Below are 15,668 nucleotides of genomic sequence, written 5' to 3'. Positions count from 1 at the left end.
TGGAGAGTTGTGCCCTCGTATAGGGGTACGGAGCTCGATTTGGTATGGCAGAGGAGTTCAGTGCGGGTGGATTGCGAGTGGCTTATATCTGTACCGAGTCTGCGAGCATTCAGTGCAGCAGAGCGTGGTCAATTCAGTGGCAGACAAGGTCCTTTGAGCGAATGATGGAAGTCAATACTGTGCAAGGCTCAGTAGGCGATAGCTGAGCTGAGCTCTCGCGGCTCGAGGAGGCGGCGGGTGGATTTCGAGATGGTCTTTGACCATGCGTTGACTGTCTGGATCGCCAACGGAAGCAAGTTGATTAAGGGTCCGATGTGTGTCGAAGAAGCCGTGCAGGAGAACCTGAAACGTGCGGAGTGCCAAGAAGATCGTTGAGCCTAGGCCCACCGTCCCAAGAAGGAAAGAACGCCAGGGACAGAGTGTTCTCAATCCCACCAATAGCCGTGTGCACAAGTAGCAAGCTCGGGTTTACTTGATGAAGAACCGAACCTCTCGATGTGAATGCCCATGCGTTCCTTCCTCACGGCTGCGCGAGCGTGCCTTCCTCGTGCATCCAGCTTCCCCATTCATCTACTTGTGTCAGATGCCCCACGACGCTGGAACAATGCTTCATGTTTGGAGTCATGAAGATTGATATCCTGACTCAACAGAGTTCGTCATGTGTCCCATGTGGGCCAGACTTCGCCACCAGGGTTCGCTGTATGTAGTATTCTCTTCCTCAGTCGTACACAACACCATTCTCCAGTGGTCTGACTGCCTTACTCCTGAAGCACACATGCTGCCGTCGTCCAGTACCAGCTTTGGATCTGCGAGCGCCGTGTCCATGAGTGCTCATGAGCGAAACGTCGCCATAAGACGCTGTTCCAGAAACCACACCATATTGTAGCGGCAATAGCGCGACATCCTCACCCTCGTCCTCCGCCGGATGTGCCGCAGCACTAATAGCTACAGAGCAAGAGGTCGCCGCTGGCATACCAGCCTCAATGGACCTCCAACGTCCCAACACCACGAGTACCACAATCAAAATCGTTCCCACACAAAGCGCCAGCAAGATAGCCAGCGGTGAGAAGCCGCAACCATAGATGTCTTGGTCTGGAGCGCGGAGACCAGCAATATCATACACGCGGATGCGGACCAAGAAGAGACTTCGTGAGACAAGCCAGTGCAGGAGGACCATCAGCGACATCATGGGGACGATGTACCGAAAGGGTAGCTGCAACCAGTATGTCGATCGCTGCTGGCCACGTGGCCTCGTAACTCGCAGACTCTTTCGAGTAGTAGCGAATTGCGAGTATTCATGACTCATGAGCATCCGCGTGAAGGCATCGTTGTAGAAGACATAGATGAAGCTGATGAGCAATTGAGGAGTATTGGCTAGCACAACATTAGCAACCAGACTAGCGTTGAGACTGCTGGTGACGATGTTAGTCGTATCGATGGCGCCGAAGGTGGAAAAGGAGCTGGTGGAATTCACGCTCTTGACGAGAGCAATGATAGCTGCGAGCCAGCCAAGGAAGAAGCTGCAGAGATCATCAGCTTTGCTTTATGTGATTCAACACATTTGTAGAATTACCATAAGAATATCAGATTCAGCTGTATCCGTGGTATAGCATACCACCACCGTCTCTTATTTCTTGTCCAAGGTAGCGGTGCATATCTGTCCAGCTCCCGCCATACACCCGAGCTAACAGCTCCGACCTCGAGAGCACCTTTCCCAGAAGTCGCTCGATCAGGTCTTTCCAGAAATGAAGCAATAGCATCACCAACGGTAGCTAGTGGCCTGAAGTCGCGGGCGCCAAGCGTAGCAAGCATACATATAACCTTCAGTATATTGCAGACAACCACCGTTATGAGTAGGTCGGTACTGATACCGACCGTGCAATGCGGCTGGAATGGTTCCGCAAGACAGTACTCCACCGGCGCATCGTACTTGATCAGCCTCCTGTTCTCGTCCTCACATACATCTGAGCCGTTGAAGACATTCTGCCAGCCACCTCCCGAGTAATCGATAGGACAAGCGGTAACACTGGGAATCGACCACGACCCACCAGCTGCGCGGAGGAAGCCGGGACTACAAGCCGAGTGTGTCGGCGAATCAAAGTTGTGGATGTCTCCATGGCAGACCCATGCAATATCGTTATCTGGATCGCCGACTTGATGCGTGTATACGTGGAGAAGACTGCTGTTCGTGCTTGGAAGAGAGGTGATGACCAGCAGATTCCGCCACTGTGTTTCGTACATGGAGCTTCCATAGACTTTGAGACAAGTAGCTGGGTCGAGACGAATGAGGTTTTCGGCATTCTTCTGGGTTTGAATGAGTTGTGGCGTCTCGAAGAATTGGACACTCGCAGCAGTGTAGGTACTCCACCAGCCACCTGTGAGAAAGTCTTTGGTGACGAGAGCGGCTTGGTAATTGACAGCGGAGCGGGTGGTGAAGACTACGGAGTTGTATCTACGTCTGGTGAGCTCTACCGCTCATCGTCATTGCGAGGTGGGTACGTACAGGAGGTGGAGCGGTATGGTACTCATGAGGAGGGTCGCCCAGATTACCGTGCGCCACCTTGGAGTGTGTCGAAGATTCCGGACACTCGACACACCGACGTCGAGCCATGACCCACGGGCATGTTGGCGGTCGAGGTCCTGCCTAGTGGGTGCAGATAAAAGCTGCGCATTATGATTGCTCGCGCCTAGTAAGAGCGTACTGAGGACGTTGATAGCCAGATGCGCGCCAGTGACAGCCTTCTCCGTGACGTCGCAGGAGCCTGTCGATGATTAGCAGTGTAGCATGTGTCAGGGGCGCTGCAAAGCTTACCCTCAAAGACCGTAGCCACGCCATCTTGATTGATGGCAGAGCTTCTAACCCAGGCAAGAATTGCAATGTTGGTAGCCAGCACCACGGTAGCTAGAGCGGCCCCGATGGATACAGTGGTCTTCCATTTGCTGCGAGGTTCTGGCGATATCGACTCGCAAGCACGATCTGGACTGACGTCGATAGTGCGAATGAGTGCTTGATGGGCTTCACTTCGCGCTTTCAGGTTCCGAAGTTCCATATTGTGCCAGTTTGGAGGTGTGTCCAGGGCAGCATATTCCAGCGATTGTTGAAGGTCTCAGACACGTCCAGGCCTTGACTTTATACCGATACATGTATTGACATGATCTATCAGGCTTAGCGCTGGGGCTGTAATGCTCGCAAACCCTTCAGGGATGAAACGTGGGGGCGAAATCACGCATCCTTCGAATATAGCGTAGTGCCTGATGCATCGTTGTCGAACTCATGAATACCACCAAGCATATGGGTTCAAGACGCCATTCTTTGCAGCGTCAAAACGTTCCATATTATAGAGCCAGCTAGATCATATTCTCTTCAGGCCTTGCTACCGCTCATATCGACCATGTCTGTGCAGGGTGTTCATGAGGATGTGGACATCGGTCGAGCTTGGGCCTTTGGTGGCGGTGGTGAAATAAACGCGACGTCGACATCGTATCTGTACGACGTCGATCTGATGCTCTTCATCCAAGTCTTCGCGTCTGTGGCGAGACCCTCACACACATGCAGAGCCGAGGTGAAGCCACAGTGTCGTTAGTTTTGACGTGGTCGTGATAGGGAAGGCACGCGGCCGGGCAAGCGAGCGCGTCAAGGTCAAGGTTGGAGCTCCACCTCATCTCATCCGACCTCACCTCACCTCTCCTACCCCACCTTCCATATTCAATGATGACACGCGACTATTATTGACAACAGCAAGCACGATGAAGGACTCGCTCCACAACTCCCTCCATCACCGCGAGCTCACGTCCCCGCGCTACTCCCACCGCCGCCTCTACGGCACCCGCTCGCTTATCTCCGACCTCGACATCGTCAACGAGCTCGGCGGCCACTCGGGATGTGTCAACGCTTTGTCATGGTCCCGAACAGGCAACCTCCTGGCATCGGGCAGCGACGATCAACATCTCAACATCCACTCCTACCAACCCGACGACAGCAATGACCAATTCAAACTCACGGCTACCGTGGCCACAGGCCACACGCAGAACATCTTCAGCGTCAAGTTCATGCCGGGACACGGAGATCGCATGGTGGTCACGGCAGCCGGGGATGGTGAAGTGAGGGTGTTTGATCTGGAGCACGGCGGTCACACTACAGAAGCCAGTGCGGCAAGCTCGTTCGCTAGCGAAGGGAGACGGCGAGGCAGGAACCGGGTCTATTCTGGAGTAAGATATATGAGTGACGGCGATACCGACGCGAGGGTATATCGAAGTCATGGCGATCGCGTGAAGAGGATAGTCACAGAATCATCCCCGAACTTATTCCTGACATGCTCAGAGGACGGCGAAGTGAGGCAGTGGGATCTACGGCAACCATCTTCAGCCTACCCAGCACCGAGCAGTAGACTGCATGGTGATAGAGGTGTTCCTCCTCCACTAATCTCGTACAAAAGATACGGGCTGGACTTGAATACCATCTCCTGCTCGCCATCACAACCACATTACATAGCCCTAGGAGGAGCACACCTGCATTGCTTTCTCCATGACCGTCGGATGACTGGACGAGATCGACTGAGAGAGGCAGGCAGATCGTCATCATCTTCGAGAGAAGAAGGCGAGCTGATGTCGCAAGCTACACAGTGTGTGCGCAAATTCGCCCCAACTGGACAGCAGAGGATGAAGCGGACAGAGAATGGGCACATCACGGCTTGCAAGATCAGTGATGCGAGGCCGGATGAGATGGTGGTGAGTTGGAGCGGCGATCAGATCTACAGTTTCGATCTGATAAGGAGTCCTAATGTTGGCGAGGAGACTGCGCAGACGATGGTAGATCTGGTGGCGAGTGAGAGAAGGAGAGCGAAGACACCCACGGATCGGAAGAGGAAGCGCAAAACAAACGCCGAACAAGATCACCAGGCAGCATCAGCCCTTCGAGTACGCTACCGGAACGGCCAAACCGAGGACATCCCAATCACGACCCGCCGACAGTCATTGACCGAAAAGCAACAAACAGCATCCCGCATAGCCAAAGCCACGACGTCAATCCGCCAATCTCTTCTTACTACATCGCCATCAGTCACAGACTTCACCTCAGCTTTAAGCCTCGCAGCTAGCATAATGGACGAGCTAGACGACAGCATACGGGAATGGGGCTATCCTTTAGAGCCCTCTGCATCACAAGTCCAGATCCAGCAACAACTCCGTCGAGATCGTGAAAGCACACGGCGCTTTGTGCAAGCAGCAGGTACTATCTCACGAGCACTAGGTGGTAAGCTCCAGACACTCTCACACAATCAGGAAAGTCCTCTGCTATCAAACTTCCTGTCGATTGAAGCTAGAAGCAGCGAGCTCCAACCACTACGTGAGGAAATCCTGGCTTTCGACTTCACAAAAGCCATCCTCCTTTTCCTCGAAAGCGGGGTCGGACGGTTGATTGAAGGCTTTACCCGACCGGCGGAGATGCCCCCAGATGTGAAGGGTGCACAGCGATTACCGATCCCTAAGTCAGAGGCCACGACGGAAGCGATAGACGACTTTCTGATTCCGTATCTTCTGAGATCAGCCAACGAGGATGCTGCCGTTCTTGACCCCACGAAGAATCAATTCGAGTTGGAGGAGAATCGACGTCTGTTGCTCAGTGAAAAGCAGGCAGTCAGGGAGTTCCAGAAGGTGGTCAGGGTGCCCTTCGCGGACTTGTCCTCCCTTGCAGCAACTTATGAGCACGCAGGTGACGCGCAGGATCGAAGTACAACAAGACAGTTCTGGTTGGGTAAGGTAGCGAGGAGCCTTCTGCTGAGCATATCGGAAAGGCTAGACGAGGTTCGTGTAGATCGTGCGTTCGGTGGTGTCAGTCTTACAGGTAGCCAGCAGCAAGATGCTGAACGGGAGGAGGAGGGAGACGAAGATGATGATGCTGTCTTGGATGATATGGAATTGCTGAATGAAGATGGGGAGGCTGCAAATGGCGCAAATGCAGATGATATGGCAGCTGCCATGGCCGAAGCGCGGGAGGAGGATGAAGAGACCATGGAGCTGAACGAAGAGGACATGGAAGACATAATAATGGACGGTGATGAAGCAGCCTTCGAATCCGCCTCCGACTCCGAAGACAGTGAATCTTCAGAGCCGGATGAAGAAGACGACGTCCCCAATGCGCGCCGCCACGGTTTCCCACGCTTCATGTATACCTCCGCTTTCTCCCGCCGCCGCGACAAGGAAAAGGTCCAGCCTCATACTCCCTGTAACCCCTCGACACGCAAGTACACCGGCCACAACAATACTCGCACAGTGAAAGATGTGAACTTCTTTGGTCCCGAAGACCAATACGTAGTCTCCGGAAGCGATGATGGAAACTTCTTTATCTGGGATCGACAGACCGCAGAGTTGCTTTATGTGGGCGAGGGAGATGGCGAGGTGGTGAATGTGGTGCAAGGGCATCCGTATGAGACGATGATGGCCGTCAGCGGAATTGATCATACTATCAAGATTTTCTCTGCCGACTCTCGCGCACGGGCGAAGGCGAGGTTGGGCGATGGTGTGACAGCTAGCGATGCCAGCCAATTCTCATCGCTTGCATTTCCGCACCGCATGAGCGGGAGGCGAAGGTCAACTCGTCCTAGCAACGGCGAACAGGCGAGTACGGTGACGTCTGAGCCAGCGCAAGCCTCTTCAGCAGCGACGGATGCCATGATCTCGGATTCCGAGGAGGGTGAAGCGTATGTGGCTCCCACAGGCTTGGCGAGTAGGAAGCGCATGCATGATGCCTATCGGATCATGAACGCCAATGATGTTGAGAGGCGAGGGGGTGGGAATCAGGATAACTATATTACCATTCCTCAGGCGCAGTTGTTGCAGATGTTGTTTGGGATACAAGGAGGGTGAGGTGTGAAGTGATATGGGACCCTGGCCGAGTCTGCCAGACTTCCAGCATGTAGACGCCACACGAGACATGACGTCCATGAATCTATGGTTGATGAAAGATAAGTACATAAGTGTACCATGAAATATCCGTGACGCCTACGCTTGGAATCGTGCAGCTTCTGCCCACTGAAGCTTCTCTTCCGCGTCGACTAATTTTTGGGTATGACCTCGCAATGTGCAGCCCGGATAGTCCGAGAACGGTCATGGCTCGCTCTTGCTGGATCGGGACATCGCGTGGCTACTGTTTGGTCGTGCCTTCCCCTTTTCGCGCCCAGTTCTTTGCGGATGGTGGTCTCATGTCTATGCTTATTTCGACTTCCCCGCCTGCTTCGCTTTCATTGCCTTCTTCCGATTACTCCTGATCATGACGACGCTGAGAAAGCTGCCCACGACTGCGCCGCCGAGGAGAACCAGGATCACGGGGATTCGGATTGCCCAGACTCGAGGAGGGAAGAGCACTTGGACGGGGTGCGAGTCGTCGACGAAGGGCTATGACGTAATCAGTAGGAGATGGCAAAGAACATGCTACTGGAACGTACTAGGAGGAGGGTCCAGATTGTGTAATAGAGGAATACGGCTGTGGCTAAGACGAGCATGCCTGCGCCTACTAGTTTGTCGAGCTAGAATATCATGAGCGCATGCTTCTCAACTTCACTGAGCCTTCATGAGCTACCGATCCTTGTGACGCCATTGCTCTGCGCTCTGTGCCTTCCGTCTTGGGTTTGTCAATTGCTTGCTGCCAGTTGTTCACGTGTAGTCGCGTTCGCGAACAGCTGTCAAAATGCGGTGCCTGAGGTTATCAGGTCTTGGACCCTGAGAAGCTTGTAGGAGTGAGCAGGTGCATTCCGCCGACACCAGCAAAGAAGAGGCCACACACGAGATCTCATATAGTCCTCGCCACTTCTCCCATACTCCAGGCAGTACTCTTCTCTCACATCAAAGGCACACCTCCTCGACAGCGAACAAGATGTGGATTATCGACTGGTGTACGTCGGCAAGCAAGAGGAAGGTGCGAGTGAGATGAACATATACTGATATGGTGATTTATGAATAGTCTGGGACGTCCTCGCCAATCTAGGCCTGGCAAACAAACATGCCAAGCTCCTCTTCCTCGGTCTCGATAATGCCGGAAAGACCACCGTACATACACCCGTCATCCCCCCTCTCACCCACCTCAATACTAATAATGATATTTGATCAGCTCCTTCACATGCTCAAAAACGACCGCGTAGCCATCCTCCAACCCACCCTCCACCCCACCAGCGAAGAACTCTCCATCGGCTCCGTGCGCTTCACCACCTTCGACCTTGGCGGCCATCAGCAAGCCCGACGGCTGTGGAAGGACTATTTCCCCGAGGTCAGCGGCATCGTCTTTCTTGTCGACGCTAAAGACCCGGAGAGGTTCCAGGAGAGCAAGGTGGAATTGGATGCGCTGTTGAGTATGGAGGATCTGCAGAAGACGCCGTTTTTGGTGCTGGGGAATAAAATCGATCATCCTAATGCTGTTAGTGAGGAGCAGTTGAGGCATGAGTTGGGCTTGTATCAGACTAGTAAGATCAATTCACATATCATCGGCCCTGATTGAATGGTATACTGACGAACAGTGTAGCTGGCAAGGGCAAAGTCCCCCTCGATGGCATCCGACCAATTGAGATCTTCATGTGTTCGGTTGTTATGAGGCAGGGGTATGGTGAGGGTATTCGGTGGTTGAGTCAGTATGTCTAGACAGCGCTTTTCTTCGGGCGTCGTGCTATTGGGTTGTGCCGCAGAGGGGTGCGGCGAGGGGAGTAGAAGTAGGTTGATGATATGATGAAGCATTCTACATTACCGCCCTACATGCACCAGGCGTGGCGATCACGGCTGTCTTTTCGCATTCAACTCGGCAATCATAAAGACTCTCCCTCCCGGCAGCAATGGCTTTGTGCTAGATATCGACCTTGCCGGAATGCCTGGACGTCCGCGTGCTCTATTCGAAAGACTCGGTTCCGCTGCTTAATGTAAGAGGGAGATCCAGGCCGCTGGGGACTGCCTGAGGATGGTCGATAATTACAATACGGTCGGGCACTCTCATGCTGGTTCTGGTCCCCATCTGGCTCCGTGATGGATGCATACCCGACGCAGGTGAGTCTCATGTTTCTCTTTGTCCTTGCCGTCGGTTTGCTTGATCTTCAAGTTTATGCATGTCGTGCATGGCTCGCTGGCTATCGGCTAGTACGACATTATATTGCGCCGTGCAGCCATGGTCGGGTGGTCTCGGTGGTCTCGTTGTTCTTCGTCCATCCGACTTCATTCGGTATATACACGTCCACCAACTTTGCAGATCTTCTATAGTCCGAATTCTTCATTACAGGGCAACAATAGCCTCCTTTGCTGTCCTCGGATCTCTCGATCAAGGACTATGAATTGTCCTTTCTCAAAACACGGGCAACTCGGAAAGCAAGTCTGCAAAAAGCCGAGTCTTTCGAGGTGGGTTCCATGCCACACAGTACGTGAATAGTCGACATGCTCTGCGGGTCCCTTGTGAATTGGCGCCAGGGGATCTAGAGACTGGATGTCACTTGCATTCGAGCTTTCGAGACACGACAGGCTCCGAAAAGAGGCGCGAAACACAACGGCGAACCGACTGTGCGCAAAGGATATAAGCAAGGCTCTCTACGGGCTTGGGCTTGCTCTTCTTCTATCATCATCTACCAACGAACTACAAGAATTCAACTCACCCACCAATCACCAGACTGATACCTTGCAACTCAACCACTGATCATCAATCAAGTCTATTGACGATCTCAACCAAAGCCAAGACCATTCATCAGTCCTACGATCAATACCATACCAACAAGGTCTTCAAATCCCCGACTTGTCTTCAGCAACTCGCCTACCAAGATCTAAATCAGCCGAGACCATGCCTTACAACCCTTACTTCGATCCGGTCTTCGGCCCACGTCTAAATCCCTACGCTCGCATAATGCCGGTGCGTGTGCCGGTGGCCGTCGCAGTCCCTGTCTACATTCCCGTCCCTGTCACGTTGCCGGCTCCAGCTCAGCGCCAGTCCACCGAGGGTCGCCGAGCTACATCCAGCGCTTGCGAAGTCAATGGTAGCGGGTATGTCCAGGGCGAGGTGAGGGACGCTGGCCGGAGCAGACGCGAGCAGACCCAACGCACTTCTCGTAGGGAGCGCCCCGGCACGGAGGTTCAGGGCAGAGAGCTCGTCCGTCAGACTCAGCGCCGCGAGGCAGCCCGTCAGACTGTGTATTCTGACTACCCCCGCCAGGCCCGTGACCAGCAGGCCCCTGTCAACAACCAGCCGGCTCAGAGCCGCTATCGCGACGACTGTCGTCAAAAGGCGCCAGCCCCGCAAAGCCGCCGCGCCGAGCAGCGCACTCAGTGCGACAACGTCAACGACCGCCCAACTCGCCGTCAGTTGCAGTACGATCAGGATCGCACGCCACAGCAGGGGTATCGTCAACAAGTGCAACCTCTGCAGCCCATCTATGAGGAGCGTTATCCTCCCCGTCAACAGCCTCAAGGTGGTGAGGATAGCTATACCCGTCGCGGCGAGGATCGTCGCCGCAACTAGCATGTTGCACAGGCTCGGAGGGCTCACGAGGATGGGGGCTATCAGTAGTGCCATTGAGGCGCGAGGCGGGGGTACTGTCAGAGACTTGATGGCTAGACAATGAGGGCAGGGACGTTGAGCTTGAGTGGAATGTACGATAGCATTTTGGAGCTGGTTGAGCACATGGACGGGTGGTAGGCCATATGCTGCTCCTCGGGACCTTACCCCCTGAAATTCACGTGGATTCCTTTGGGATTTATGGCGTTCTTGAAGATCAGGCGTTTTTGTGGCTTTACATGAAATTCAGATAGTTGTACTTAGTGCACACCAAAATTCTTGCCATATCTCAATTTCATTGTTGTCATGGCCAAGATTGCCCCCCCAAGTCAGGACGAAGGTATGACAAGGTGTTCTGAGTGATCATAAAGAAGGCCTAGTCGCTGTTCAGTTCTGGAAAGCTTTGGCAGGCATGCAGTTCTTTTGATATAGAGGAAGCTATGGTGGTGTACAATGGCAAGACTTGAATTGTGAGCTCAAAAATTCTGGGTCATATCTCCACACAATGCCTTTGTGCAATCCACTTTGGAGACATGGTTGGAGTTCACGATCACAATGTGGACATCTGGAACGACTGATGTAGCGTTCGAAATCCCAGTCCCATGTCGTAGTTGCATGATTCTAGAGACCTTCTGACAAAGTTGCAGACGACAGCAGCTAACGCTCTGCATCCTAGATCAAACAGGTCTTGCTCGTGCAAACCTTTTCATGCAACTGCATGTTCCACCGGCGACGATGAGTCTCACAGTCCGCTTTGTTCTTCTCTTTGTCTTTAGTTAGAATCGTCTGTGCCTCGTGGGATAGCGCTCTGTGGCTATCGATTTGGTTTCGTAGACCAGACGAGACTACTTCGTATCTTGTAACCAATTCATCCTCCTCCTCCGATTAGCAGACTCTGGTCAAACTTATATTACTCCCTTCCAGCTTACCCTTTCTCCATGGCCATATCTCAACACAAAGAAGCAGCATTCTTTGACTTCAGTATATCTCTCCTCCGCCGGATCAGACGGACATGCCGGAACCAAAGTGCGACGCGATCAGGGTCATGGCTGTCAAGAAATGCAGTCTCCTGCTCGACCACTCTCCTGGGGCTTCAGACCACGTCTTCCATGGCTTTCTGAACTGTTCCTTGGTGAATGATGGCAAATTCACCTATAGTCCAGACGCAGGCACGAATTCACTCGGGTAGTCTCGGGGGGCATATTTCCAGACACTTTGCTTGCAGAACCGTCTGGGAGCTTTAAAAAGCTGGGTCATTATCGCATAGTGAATCTCTCCAACCTCACCTCAGCATCAGGAGTATGTTCGATGACACTACCAGATCATCTATCCCACCTTTGCCAGCTTTTCCAAGACCGTTAACGTTACTAAAAAAGATCGAGCCAGTCGAAACCATGGTTTCATACTTTGAGTCCGTCCTGGGCCCTCGTCGTGACTCCTTCGCGGCACAGTATACTCCTGGAGAATATAGTCGGGCACGAGTGGACAGACGCTATAGTCTAGCACGGGCCTTCGATGCAATCCGTATCGACGATAGACGAGCGACACGTCTACAGGGGTATCGATCACCGCGACGCCAATCCTACGCTCAGCAGCCCTTCCAGCAACAATCTCGGCTGCCAATCTACGAGGAACGTCGACCTGACTATCGGCAAGAAGACAATGGACGACGTCCATCGCTTTTCGAATGGCGACCTCGCATTCCAAGCATACGACAACGCGAGCATCCTTGGCGCCAGTCCGTCGAACCGAAACATCATGACTACAGACGTGATCGAGTGCCAAAACGTGAAGGCTTCCCGGCTGACCTTGTCGACGCTCAATTCGGTGGGCAGGACCGTGGTCTTAGGAGGGCACCCGAGCGTCATCAAGTTGGCCGCTGCTCAGTACCCGGCTACACCTTCGTCAGATCTCTTGGTCCTGGTGGAATGAGCGACGCTGTGAACGTCGTCGAAGACAACCGGAGTCGGCAGCCATACGTTGAGAAGCGTATTGGCGTGAACGGGAACTCCATGACTTACAAGAGAGTGAAAGCTGAGATCCACGCTCTTCGAACTGTCCGCGGTGCACCTAACCTCAATCAGATCATCACTAGCCTCGACCAGCCCCCGCATATGTCGATTATTCTTGAGTTCTGCGACCAAGGCAGTCTTGAGCAGAAGCTGAAGGACAAGATCAATCGTGACAGTAAGTTCGAGGAAAGGCTTATTTGGCACACTTTCCTCTCGATGGCACAAGCCCTTGCTTTCCTTCACCATGGCATATCTGCCCCAGGTGATCGTCCGGGTCGACGCTGGGACATGATTTGGCATCTCGACATCAAGCCTTGCAACGTCTTTCTCTCGTCCGCACACATTCCAGGCTCACTTCCGAGAGTCGTTCTCGGGGACTTCGGCTGCTCCGTTGCGGAGTCCAGTGTTCGCTCAGGCATGGAGCACCCTCGAATCCAAGACTGCGGGACACCTGACTGGTACCCACCAGAAGGTCTTCCGCAGATCGCAGGCCGGGGCTGCACTCGTTATGGAGCAGAGACAGATATTTGGCAGCTGGGCGCCATGATACATACGCTCTGTCGACTGATGAGAATGCCTAATAGAGCCTTGATGACGGATGGAAATTCTTGTGGCAGGGCATATAGCAGCAGTCTGAACTACGAGGTGGGGAAGTGTGTCCGCTTCGAATTCGCGAGGAGGCCTACGGCCAGAGAGCTGTTAGAACGTACATCGATACTGTCATGAGCTCGAGGAGACTTTAGACAGTCGATGAATAGCTTCATGACGAGTCGTAGGTGTATCCGTGGTGCTGGGGCTAGGAGGAAAACACTGTCAGCCATTCTTCCCATAAAGTTGAGCCATGCATCATGGTGGATATTGCAGTGTCCAAACTTGTAGTTGCTCCCAAGCAAGATGTACTCTCGACACAAGATGCACTGTGTCCGTAACTTGTCGGAGGATTGCATATATTCGTTGGTACTGGTATCAAAACCTATGTGATACTGATCTTGGTCCCTCGTCATTCAGTGGCCACGGCACGGGGACTTACTGTGCCGAGAGTGTACTCTTGTTGATTGCCAAGAAACTTGCGTAGATTTTGTGAATCTATCCGTGGACAGCGTATTTCGAAGATATGGTCAAGTCATACTGACATGCGGATACGACACATCACGTCCTCCAGTACGAATGTTATGCGTCCCGCTGTTACGATTTTGATTGCTCAAGCCCACGAAATCTAGCAAGATCAGTCGAACGCGCTCATCTGCGAGTCGTAGAGACTCGCCCGGATCGAGGATAATACAATTGTGCGCAAAATAACTATCGTATGCGGCGAGGCGGAGGTCGTACTTTCGACTAGAATATTAGAATCTAGAAATACCGATAGCTCTTTTAGTACGTAGCTATAATTAATAAAAACTACTAATATAAGTAATAGGAGTATAGGTCTACGTTCTTATAATATTATCTAGTCCTTTAAAGCCTTATAGCTATTATAGTTATTACTTAAGCTATCTATAAGGCTCTAAATGCGACCTCTTTTCTATTTTAGAACGTCGACTTTACGACTAAAATATTTAATTTCTATAATAACGACTACGACGACTATAGACCTCTATAAGACTAGATAATATTATAGAAACGTATATCTATACTTCTATTACTTATAGTAGTAGTCTTATTAATTATAGCTACGTACTAAGAGAGCTATTAGTATTTTTACATAAAGACCTTATAGAAATCTAACGTTCGAAAGTATAACCTCCGCCTCGCTATATATAATAGTTATTTTACGTATAATTATAATATAAGGCTATAGCCTAATATTTAGTTCTATACCGTCGCTAATATAGTAGTATCTAAAAAGAATATCTCGTAGCGTATAGGGCGCGGCTTAACTAATACTAGTTAAGGCTAGCGCTAATTACTACTTCCTTATAGGCGAGAAGCCTACGTAGCGTAGTATATAAGTACGCTAAACGCTAAGTCTTACGTAATTCCTTACGTGCTAGGCTAATCGTTGTCCTCCTATAATAACTACCCCTTCCCTAGGGTAGACTATCCTAGTCTATTTATATATTAACAACCCTTTTAGGTCGTACCTATAAGTAGAGATAGCGTAGCGTATACGTCGCGCTTGCTTTATTTATACTTATTAGTAGTATATAAATAGTAATCGTTAGGGTTTATATAGTATTTACTTAGGAATTCGTAGATAGTAGGTACGACCGACGTACGTTACGTTCTTACCTTATTTATAGTTATCGTACGATTCGTATACGTATCGAGTATTTATTAATATATTTTTCTCTTTCTTATTCTTTATAAATATTAATATAACTATAACTATAACTATAATTATAATTATAATTATAACTATAGTACTATTAAGCGTACTATAGCCGTACCGCCTCCGGCCTCTAGTACTACTACTACCGTACCGCCTACGCCTTATAAGTTATAGCTACCTCTATACCCCCCGCTACCCCTCGTAAGGCGAGAGAGGTTAGCCCTCTTATTAATATTTATAATAGGTATATTCTATACCTTAATAACGACGTCGATAGTAAGTATCGACTAAGCGGCGTATACGCTTAGCGTATACGCCGTAAGGGGAGCTAGTACTAATATAGTAATAGCCGTTAATCTCTATAGTAGTACCTTTGGTACCTTTAAGAAGAAGTATCCGAGGTACGTCCGCGCCCGCTACGTCTACGTTAGGGTAGAGGCGCCCCTTTTTCTCTACCTTAATACTACCGTCTACGCCTACGCTACGTATACGGCAATTATACTAGACGAGGCTACTACAGTTAGTGCCCGCGCCGCCGCCGCCTAGGCCGCCTAGGAGGCTTACGCCTCCCTAACCGCTACCCTTAGGACCTTTAACTATAATCGTAGCCTTACCGTAGGTAACGTCGCCTCGCCTCGTAAGCCAGGTAGCGTTGCTTCGGTAGCGGCTAGTAGTAATCCTACTCTACTTCTATAGATATAGAGTATACGCTATAGCCTTTTAGCCTTAGTAGAGGTTAGTAAGATTATAAGTACTCTTTTATACCGAACCGTATACTATTCTTATACTAATATCTCGCTTCTAGTTTCTATATAGCTAGGGCCTCGATACTTTAAGTATCGATAATATCTTAGGGTTAGGGTTAGGGTTAGGG

At 51.3% G+C, this 15,668-nt stretch overlaps 6 protein-coding genes across 6 annotated transcripts; 4 read left to right on the top strand and 2 right to left on the bottom strand.

Annotated features, from left to right (window-relative positions):
* Nucleotides 1–718: 718 nt before the first annotated feature.
* LTS14_003612 (uncharacterized protein) lies at nt 719–3,050 on the bottom strand (the record flags this gene model as incomplete). The annotated part of the gene is made up of 4 exons (XM_064836315.1): nt 719–1,520; nt 1,574–2,452; nt 2,504–2,762; nt 2,813–3,050. 4 exons carry the CDS (start codon nt 3,048–3,050, stop codon nt 719–721), a joined length of 2,178 nt encoding a protein of 725 aa, XP_064695706.1.
* Nucleotides 3,051–3,392: 342 nt separating this feature from the next.
* On the top strand, nt 3,393–6,864 carry LTS14_003611 (uncharacterized protein; the record flags this gene model as incomplete). The annotated part of the gene is made up of 2 exons (XM_064836314.1): nt 3,393–3,526; nt 3,585–6,864. 2 exons carry the CDS (start codon nt 3,393–3,395, stop codon nt 6,862–6,864), a joined length of 3,414 nt encoding a protein of 1,137 aa, XP_064695705.1.
* Nucleotides 6,865–7,209: 345 nt separating this feature from the next.
* Nucleotides 7,210–7,499, bottom strand: dpm2 (Dolichol phosphate-mannose biosynthesis regulatory protein; the record flags this gene model as incomplete). Its single annotated transcript, XM_064836313.1, has 2 exons — nt 7,210–7,392; nt 7,443–7,499. The coding sequence occupies 2 exons, from the start codon at nt 7,497–7,499 to the stop codon at nt 7,210–7,212; spliced, it is 240 nt and encodes a 79-aa protein (XP_064695704.1).
* A 371-nt stretch (nt 7,500–7,870) lies between these two features.
* SAR1 (COPII coat GTPase) lies at nt 7,871–8,628 on the top strand (the record flags this gene model as incomplete). The annotated part of the gene is made up of 4 exons (XM_064836312.1): nt 7,871–7,889; nt 7,958–8,043; nt 8,105–8,453; nt 8,513–8,628. 4 exons carry the CDS (start codon nt 7,871–7,873, stop codon nt 8,626–8,628), a joined length of 570 nt encoding a protein of 189 aa, XP_064695703.1.
* Nucleotides 8,629–9,802: 1,174 nt separating this feature from the next.
* On the top strand, nt 9,803–10,477 carry LTS14_003608 (uncharacterized protein; the record flags this gene model as incomplete). Its single annotated transcript, XM_064836311.1, has 1 exon — nt 9,803–10,477. The coding sequence occupies one exon, from the start codon at nt 9,803–9,805 to the stop codon at nt 10,475–10,477; it is 675 nt and encodes a 224-aa protein (XP_064695702.1).
* A 1,430-nt stretch (nt 10,478–11,907) lies between these two features.
* Nucleotides 11,908–13,072, top strand: LTS14_003607 (uncharacterized protein; the record flags this gene model as incomplete). The annotated part of the gene is made up of 2 exons (XM_064836310.1): nt 11,908–12,700; nt 12,930–13,072. The coding sequence occupies 2 exons, from the start codon at nt 11,908–11,910 to the stop codon at nt 13,070–13,072; spliced, it is 936 nt and encodes a 311-aa protein (XP_064695701.1).
* Between the last annotated feature and the right edge of the window lie 2,596 nt (nt 13,073–15,668).

The sequence above is a fragment of the Recurvomyces mirabilis genome (assembly GCF_035927965.1).
Source record: "Recurvomyces mirabilis strain CCFEE 5264 chromosome Unknown scaffold_8, whole genome shotgun sequence".
Lineage (NCBI taxonomy): Eukaryota > Fungi > Ascomycota > Dothideomycetes > Mycosphaerellales > Teratosphaeriaceae > Recurvomyces > Recurvomyces mirabilis.
The sequence above is the reverse complement of the archived record's forward strand: the minus strand, read 5'-3'. Positions and strand labels throughout refer to the sequence as shown.